This window comes from Anabrus simplex, chromosome 2, assembly GCF_040414725.1.
Source record: "Anabrus simplex isolate iqAnaSimp1 chromosome 2, ASM4041472v1, whole genome shotgun sequence".
Lineage (NCBI taxonomy): Eukaryota > Metazoa > Arthropoda > Insecta > Orthoptera > Tettigoniidae > Anabrus > Anabrus simplex.
Genome location: NC_090266.1, coordinates 782555046 through 782564956, shown reverse-complemented (window position 1 = coordinate 782564956; position 9911 = coordinate 782555046). Strand labels below are relative to the sequence as shown.

Here is a 9911-nt window from a genome sequence, read left to right as displayed (position 1 = left end):
TTTTGCTTTCCCTTATCCCTTTTAGTTTTTCCATTTTTTCCAACTGTAATTTTTCCACCACTACTCTATGGTCCCCATCAAATATTTCTCCTGGAAAAGATGGCACATCCATCAACTACCTGTGATTTGTCCTTTCCACCAAAAAGTAGTCAATTACCAATTTTGTTCTTCATATCTCATAATTTTCCTGCTTTTTTCCTTCTGAAACCATGTATTTCCAACTATAAGTCCATTCCTTTCACAGAAGTCTGCTAGTTCCTCCCCTTCGCGATTCTTTTTGCCATATCCATATCTTCCTTTTCTTGTCTCTGGTTTCCAACTTGTGCATTAAGATCTCATAATAACCACTTCCACACCTAAAATTTCTCTTTCTACTTTCTCCAAGAATCCTTCAGTAACTTCTTCCCTGTTTCCCGTCTGTGGTGCATACACTTGTATGAAGTACATCACTTCATTCTTAGTCTAATCTTCATTATTCTGTCACTCACACATTCAACCACTTCAACATACTCCTCTAATTGTTTCAAAAAGATTAGTCCCACTCCGTTTATTGCCTCTTAGCCACCACTCCAGTATAATATATATCTTCCCTCAATTTCTTCCTTCCATTACCTTTCCATTTCACTTCACTCAGCCCCATCATTTCCATCTTTTCTTTCTCCATGAAATCTACTAACTCCTCTGCCTTTCCTGTCAGGGTCATAAGATTTACTATTGCTATCTTAATGTTGGTTACTGGTCGCCCATTTCCCACAGTTCCCCCAGTATCCTGAGAACTGCACTTTGCTTTAAGGAGGGGATGCCCTAGCTTTTCCGAGGTTGATTTCCTAGTACCATACCATATATAGGCTATTATTACGATGGGGTCACCCCTCCTAAAGGTATTTTATACCTACTGCCAGGTGTTATTCTAGGCCGCTCCACTGGAGTACAGACGCCTTCTATAGCCGCTCCTCTGGAGTAAGACACCATAAGTTTCCCACTTCCGCTACCGATGCCATACCAAAGTCCACCTTCTCTGCACCTAATGTCATTGGGGTCTTCACCCATACCCTGGGCTTGGACCCTGCATATCTGTGACCCCTGGAGAAAGGGTGTACCAGTATTTTAAGACCCCCAGGAACTGGGCTGTCTCTGCACATCTTACAATAATGCACTCTTAAACTTACTCCATTCCTGTTCAGCATGACTAATATTTGTCCTTGGTGTCAGTTTTTGTAATTTTTATATTTTTTACAATTGGGTTTACATCGCACCGACACAGATATAGAAAATAGAGAGATGGATGATCCGCCTGGTCAATACTATATGTTAAAAATGTATTTATATTTCGCATTTACATCATATCTAATACATGTTACAAGCTCTTGACCAGTGATGAACATGAAAAGCTCGTATAAACTGATACACATACCCCAATGAAAACTAAACCAGAAAATATAAACCCACCTACAGGAAAAGAAGCTGAAACAGTGCTTAAAGAAATGAAGAACTACAAAGTGTGTGGAGAAGACCAGATTTTTGCAGAGATATGGAAATATGCCGGTAGTGCAACTCAGACATCCCTCCATATGATATTACAGAAGATTTTAATATCAGAAAAATTCCCAGAACAATTGACAACAGCTATAATTAATCCAATTCATAAGAAAGGTGAAAGAAGTAATCCAGACAACTATAGAGGTATTTCCATCCTTGAATACACGTATAAGATCTTCTCTAAGATACTATATAATTGGATTAAAGAACAACTTGATCAAGAGTTAGATGAATACCAGGGAGGCTTCAGACCTTGGAGAAGCTGCTCTGAAGCAATTACAAATTACAAAAAAACAAAACAAGCCCCTTTCAATAACGTTTACAGATTTCAAGAAAGCTTACGACTCCATCCACAAACCATTATTACTAAAAATTTTAAGATATTTTGGACTTCACCCAAAGCTAATCAAACTTACTGAACTTACTCTAATACAATTTATAAAATTAAGTTCAGAGGAGAACTTTCTGAACCATTCTTGGTAACAACTAGTTTAAGATAGGGAGACAGATTGTCACCTCTTTTTAACTGTGCACTAGAGTACATTATGAGGGAATGGTACAAAAACAACTCAAAAAATATAAAAATTGGAACCCAGAAGGATAACATACATTTAAACTGTCTAGGATCTGATGATGATCAGCTCTTCTGGCCAATGATATTCAGGAAACAAGACAACAAATAAAATCTTTACAGGAAATAGCTCAAAATATTGGTTTGAAAATTTCATTTGAATAAAAAGAAAAGAAAAAAAAACAGAACTTATGCTAACTCAACTTCTGCCTGCAAGCAAAATTAAGCTGGGAGACCAAGAAATAAAAAGTGTAGAAAAATTTAAACATTTAGGTGAAATAATCAGATATAACTGAACGAGAAACAAGCCTGGCAAAACAAATAGATAAACTGGTTAAAGCCCAGCATGTTGCCAAGAATACACATAACAAAAAGTGTCTCTCGATAGCAACCAAACTGAAACACTACAAAACAGACACCCAACCACAAATTACATATGCAAGTGAAACATTATTCAAAACAATAAACACAGTTGCAATAGATAGAGTACTCAAGTTAGGAAGGAGAATAGTGAAAACCTTTTTAAATAAAAATTATCAAGTAAACGGAGTCTGGAGTCTACCTTCCAATGAGACAGTTTATAAAGAAACAGAATCTGTGACTAGCACAATGAAAAGGAAACAAATATCATTCTTAGGTATCTAATGCCATCACCGGAAAATAGAATCAGTAGAAAAATAATAGAAACATTATGGAAGACTAAGAGTAAGAAAGAATATTAGATGGATCACAGAACTTAAAGAAGACATGAGAGAGTTGCATATTACAACAGAAGATTGAAAATACAAAACAAATACACTCAACATACCGGTATTGAAAGGTAAACACACTAGACTACAGACAAAAATCAACAAACAGAGAATAGAAAGAGTGATTCCAGAAGCATAAAGAAAATTATGTTCAGAAAGGATGAAACAGCATTGGGCTAACAGAAAGAAGAAAAACCTCCATAAAACTAAGTAGTCCTATGTTGGATAAAAAATTAAAATAAATAAATAACATGTTTCGAGAATAGGCTCATTCTCTTCTTCAGCTAATTAGGTTAAAATGTGTGTATTACAATAAGACCTAACGAAACAGCCCCCCCCCCGCTAAGAAAGCTAGAACTGTAACAAGTACAATATAAAATTGATGAATAGTGGCATGGAATTAAATTCCATCTTGTCGTCTCAATATAAACACAGTAGGATGATGTCTACGTGGATAAAATGTTGAACACTGAGCACTGCTGCGATGTTACATCACTGTGTCCTTGTTGATCCAATATTCCCTTATAAAATTGTCTTATTGTAATGCACAAATTTTAACCTAATTAGCTGAAGAACTGAATGAACATATTCTTAAAACATGTACTAGATATAATGTAAATGTGAAATGTCAATAAATTTTTTAACATATAGTATTGACTAGGCGGATCATCCAACTCTCTGTTTACTGTGATTAAGTCAATACGGACCAAATACTGGCCATTATGGTCAAGATTATTAGTACCGACACAGATAGGTCTTGTGGCGATGATGGGATAGGAGTGGGAAGGAAGTGGCCATGGCTTCAATTAAGGTACAGCCCCACCATTTGCCTGGTATGAAAATGGGAGACCACAGAAAACCATCTTCAAGGCTACCGACAGTGGGGTTCGAACCCACTATCTCCCGAATGCAAGTCCACAGCTGCGTGCCTCTGACCGCACAGCCAACTCACTCAGTAAAATTATTTCCTGAACTCTTTCTGAACCTCCTTTCCCTTCAATTTCCAGACCCTAATCTACCTTTTTTTTTTCCTTGTAGCTTTTTGACCTTGCCTACTTTCAAATTTGTTATCCCTGTTCTATGGTCACCCCCAAAGGCTTCCTCAGGCATAACTGTAACATTCATAAAATCTTTCCAATGTCTTGTTCCCACTCATATGTAATCATTGTTTTCGTTCTTCTGTCTCCCCATCCATACCTGGTAATTTTCTGGCTATTTTTCTCCCTGAACCATGAGCTTTCTATTATTAGTTGGTACCCCTGGCAAAAGACTATTAACATTCTTGCTGCCATATCCATACGGCCCCAGAATCTATTCTTTTCCCATTTCTGCATTCATATCTCACACTATCATTACTTCCTTGTCTTCTATGTACTGCTCCATTCATTCAAGGAATTGTTCTGTGTTCTCTCTTGTGTAGCTGGAACAGATCTTGTGTTCCTCTCTCAAACTGTATCCTTCCCATGATCATTCTGTCATTGATCTTCACCTCCTCTCTAGATATAGTCAAAAAATTACTTATCCACTGTTGTTTTTCTGTCGCCACATCAGAGATTGGCCTCAAGATCATCAATATCCTTAACTCATTCTTCCAAAATATATCAGTATGAACATTGATATTGTATTTTACATTTTAGTAAAACAGTAGGAATTTAGAACAGCATTAGTGTAAACAAAATAAACAAGTTAACATGTAAAATCAAAACATGGAACAACCTTGGATATGGTAAAACACGTCAAAGGGTACATTGTGAGTTGATTTCTTTCATTATTATCAAAATAACCAATTGGAAAGATGGAAACTATACATTTATTGCCTCCTTTAATAGTACAAAATTATTCATAAAAGCTGACTGAGGGTATCCTTTGATAATTCGTAACTGCCAAAAAATATAGCACCACCCAGGGTTATCCACATTGTTCTCGGAACAAATCCAGCAAATAACCTGAAATTGAACAAGAAAAGTTTATATGGCCCATTAAACAATTGAAACAATAATTAAATTTTAGATTATGATTTTCATGGCCTAGTATGCTGGACATCATAAAATCTTTTGGTACTCCATACATATGATGATCGTGGGCAAAGATTATAACAGAGCTCAAGATTAGTTCTTTGAATATACCAACCCAACATAAACTCAAGCAATTTTATGATGTCTGCAAAAAGGACATGCAAGCACTTTGAAACTGTTGAAGGCAAATTTAATTATGGATTGAGCAGGAGAACACAAGTTTTTTAACCCTTTGAGAGTCAGTTTATTAGAGTAGTGACATCCCCCATAATTCAGGTCTTTGCAGCAGCTAGGGAGAATAGAGAAACTAAAAAACACCTAATAAGGTAACGTAATAGAGTGAAAAACAAAGCAAAAGAGAATTACATGAATGGCATAGTTCAAGAGGGTAATGACCAAATAAGAGAAATGGAGAAAGCTGTATTCATATATTAGGAATCAAAAGGGAAAAGAATACAAATTCCCACAATGTTGGGAGAAGGGGGTGAACACTTTTTATCAGATAATGAGAAAGCAAATCTATTTAGTAGGGAATTTATAGATTCAGTAGAAGATTGTCAGAAGTTTAAAACCAAAACAGAACATAGAGAGGGAGAGATACATAAGGAAACAAGAAGTTTCTCATTCACAAATGAGGATATTTTCAGAGAAATCCAACTGCTAATAATAATAATAATAATAATAATAATAATAATAATAATAATAATAATAATAATAATGTTATTTGCTTTACGTCCCACTAACTACTCTTTTACAATTTTCGGAGACGCCGAGGTGCCGGAATTTTGTCCCGCAGTTCTTTTACGTGCCAGTAAATCTACCGACACAAGGCTGACGTATTTGAGCACCTTCAAATACCACCGGACTGAGCCAGGATCGAACCTGCCAAGTTGGGGCAGACGGCCAGCGCCTCAACAGTCTGAGCCACTCAGCCCGGCAATCCAACTGCTTCAGCAAGGAAAAGCAGCAGGGAGTGATCAAATTACTGGGGAAGTATTGAAGACAATGGGGTGGTATATAGTGCCTTATTTAAAATGTATCTTTGACTATGTCATAAGTAATAGTGTAATACCAAAGGAATGGAAGGAATCTATAATAGGCCTAATACCAATTTATAAAGGAAAGGGTGATAAAAGGAAACCTGAAAACTAAAGACCAGTCAGCTTGACCAGTATAGTTTGTAAAATACTGAAGAGTTTAATAGCAAAGCATAATATAGGGGTATGTGAAGATTTGGTTCATGGGGAGCCAATGTTGATTTAGAAAGAAATTTTCTTATAATGTACGACTGGTGGGATTTCAGCAGGACATATCAGATCAGTTGGATTCGGGAGGCAAGTTGGACTGATCATTATGACTGTCTTGTTCTACAAATAACTAACGTGTACTTTTTTAGATGAACACTAGTATTCATTCCATGTACATATAATACTATGACAAGTTCATTATTGAATTTTATTTGCATTTACGTATTGCTTTTTCCACAAACTAGATTTTATGACTGTTTTATCTTGTATTATTATACTTTAATAAGAAACCCAGTTCAGGGCCCTGACTTAGCTTTGGATTAAGTATGGCTGAAGATGCTTACAAAGCCTAAGCGAAACATGTCTCATTTTAACATGTATGTAGTATTTGTATCTTAGTAACTTAGAGATTTTAAAGTATTGGAATGGTGGTTTTTAAATAAATTTGTTTAAAACTTTTACAAGATGGAATATACCGAAACCTCGTTAATCCAGACCAACTCAAGCTGAGAATTGTCTGGATTAGCAAAAGTTTGGATTAACAGTAATAATTTTTTTTTTTTTTTTTTGCTAGGGGCTTTACGTCGCACCGACACAGATAGGTCTTATGGCGACGAACAGTAATAAAAAAGAAAGGTTAATTTTGTAAACAAGTACAATAAATTGTATAAATTCTGAGGTTTCTATGGATTTCCTTCACTACAAGTTCATGCAGATTCCTCTTATGGCAGTAACAGACATGCTTCTTCATGGTGAAAGAAGGTGCGGGCTGGAATGGGTCGAACTACAAAGCCGGAAAATGAATTAAAATTTCAATAAAGGTTATATTTTCATAAGTAGAAAAACTTAACAAATTTTACATAGAATTTAAACAGATAACAACTCAACCACTATCCACTAATCAGGTACAAGGTATAATATTACAATTGAAAGCCCGAGTTTCGGGGTCTTTACAAGTTCTGAGCTTCGAGCCCCAATTACACAATCCTTGAGCTACTAGCCCAACTTTACCAAGGTACACTCATTTGTTCAAAGGGCAGAAAACCCCTTCATTCAAGGAGCATAAGCTCCAAGAAACATGTCACGCCTCCTAGAGGCACTTTTACCACAAATAAAAGAGCTAACCTGCTCTCAATTTTTCAAGCTTATATGGGTAATACCAGACTTTTACACACGATTGCCATCAAGGCACAACTTACAATGAAACAGGGGTATCTTGTACCCAACCTATTGGGGCCTTTGTTGAAAAAGAATAGGTTAAGTAAATGGCCGAAAATGCAGAACAGAATGGAGGCGTGTACTTGCACTCCTAAATGAAACCTTTTTTAAAACCTAAGAGGCACTAGGCTGAAGAAGCAGGGGCTAATCCCAAACTATGGAGGTGACTCGTATGAGAAAACTTTAAGACATTACAGAAGGGAAGAAACAGTGACAAAACGTAGTCACCTCAAACCAAAAATGAAGGGGAGCTCAACAGGGTAAGGCACTCTTCTATCCCCGTTTTACAGTTCAAGATATGTGAAGTTTTACAAAAGCGACGGCAAATTACATGTTTCAAGATAGGTTACATAGTACAGGTTTCGGACCTTCCCCGCAGTTTAGATTGGTGAGCTAGCGAGAAATAAAGATGTTAAGCAGCTATTACCTTGTTGAAGAGCTGCTGCCGGATGAAAGAGGCGCTTCCCGCCTCCTGCTACACTTCCATACACTAGGCTGGATGTTGTTAGAGTGGCAGAGAGACAGGAAGATCAGCAGTTTTTATACTCTCGGGGAAGATTCGAGACCTTTCATGAATAATTAAGACACACCCACAGTCGTTTATTGGCTGGCTAAAGGTTACACATCAAAATTGGAGAAGAAATACATTATTGGTAAAAAATTAATTACAGAAATTCTGGATTGGCTAAGTTCAAAACTGGCGGAAAGAAAAGATTTATATTGCCAACCCACAAATGAAAGAACGAAATTGAGTAAAGAACAAACTTATGAATACAAATTTTTTTCAAATAAAGTTCTTCCACTTCGCACCAGGGTGCATGGTCATAGTTTTGTGTAGGGACATCTATCAGAGAAAGTCCACACTTCTTGATCAATAGAAAACAAAACAAGTTGAACTCCACACAGTAATAGCAACTTTGTAATCACAAATTTTACTGTAGTGACATCTTCTGAGAAACCAACGAGTTAATCCAGTTTTATAAAGGTCAGAGTTTCTCCTGCAGAGGATCACTTAAGGCGGAGAACTCAAAAGTGCAGCGCAGGGGTGCACCAACCGGCACAGTCACTTTGTTGAATTAAATTAGTTACAGAATTCAACTGTTCTTTAACCTTGCTTAACTTCATATTTGGCAGTTCAATATCCACGTCCTCATCTTCAGATGCAGATTCTCTATGTTCGTTTACACTACCCATAATTTCTTTTTCATTCATTTTGTGGTATCAAGGATCACCTTAACCACTGTGAGCCAGTCCTTAAAACTCTGCGACTGTGACGGATCTCTCACCATCATCTAACCAGTACTTCAACACAATCTTTTATGTCAACGTCTTTGCTCTAGACTTCAACACTGCTGTCGTACGAAATGTTATTCCATTCATTGATCAAAGTAGTGAGTGCTATGCCTTTCACTACAGCCACACCAATGAAAATCATGAAATTGACTGTTGGACATGTTGGTGGATGGTTGGTTGATAAATGTGCTCTGTCCTATCGTAGTAATAAAGTAGTTAATACCTCTTAAAAGTTGGTTATGTCTGAGAAAGAGAGAGAGAGATACTTTTAGAATCCATTGTTGGATGCGCTAGCGAGTGGTTGGCTGTTCCAAGAGCTCTATATTATCTCAGTGATAAAGTAGTTAATAGCTGCAGAAATTTAGTAAATTTTGTGTGTGTGTGATACACTTAGTTCCACGAATATTGGTGTTTAGTGTTTTTTCTAGTAATCTGTGATTAGTGGTATTTATTTACAATTTTCACACTGAATAGTTCCGTAGGCATTCACTAGATTACGACCTGTAATTTAGGACTGCATGAAAGAAGAAATATCCTTTTCTTTTTAATATTATTATTAAAATATCAGTAGGTTTGTTGATAAACTACTTACAAAGATGGGATATTGAAAAGAGTCGTAACTTTGGCAGCAGTTATAGTCTATTTGTGCAGGTATTTGACAGAGTATTTCAAATAGCAGTTCAACGGTTCCACCTACCACTTCTTTAAATAATGCGATACTGTTGCAAATTTTCTTTAAAGAAAGGATTTCAACAGAATATACAGTATTTCACTGGCGAAATAGTTAACAGTAGTATTGTTATTGATTATTGTCGCTCTTCGACAGCTGATTCTTGTACTCCGATCATTTGTAGTTCTGAGTAGGCAATTAAAGTACCGGTATACATAATTTATATTTCACACCCTCGATCTTTAAGTATATATGCGCGGTTAGCTAATAAGTTCCTACATCCCAATAATTGCAATCCAAGTCCCTGGCATAGTTTAGACAGACATACTTTTGAGAAATTATTGTAAACATCCTCATATTTTTCAGCATTTTAGGACACATTTATTCTCCATCTCACGGAGTAGGGAAAATAATAGTAATCCACCATCCGTAATAATCACATAACCACATTTCAGTTGAGAATTGTAGTGTAGATACAGTATATTAGATAGTACCTTCCCTGTTACATTTGTGTGTATTTTTGTGCAAACGGCAGGTTTCATTTCTATTACAGCATAGTAGGGTAAAGTAGTACAAACACCGGGCGAGTTGGCCGTGCGGTTAGGAGCG

The 9911-nt window shown here is 36.5% G+C and overlaps 1 protein-coding gene across 5 annotated transcripts in view; it reads right to left on the bottom strand.

Moving 5' to 3' along the window:
- Nucleotides 1-4646: 4646 nt before the first annotated feature.
- Nucleotides 4647-9911, bottom strand: part of LOC136864458 (S-adenosylmethionine mitochondrial carrier protein homolog) — a 163059-nt gene continuing 157794 nt past the window's right edge. For all 5 annotated transcript variants that reach the window (XM_068226286.1, XM_068226289.1, XM_068226288.1 and 2 more), the window contains one exon: nucleotides 4647-4805. In XM_068226286.1, the coding sequence (XP_068082387.1) occupies nucleotides 4700-4805 (106 nt within the window). In that variant the 3' untranslated portion in view covers nucleotides 4647-4699. The remainder of the gene's footprint in view (nucleotides 4806-9911) is intronic.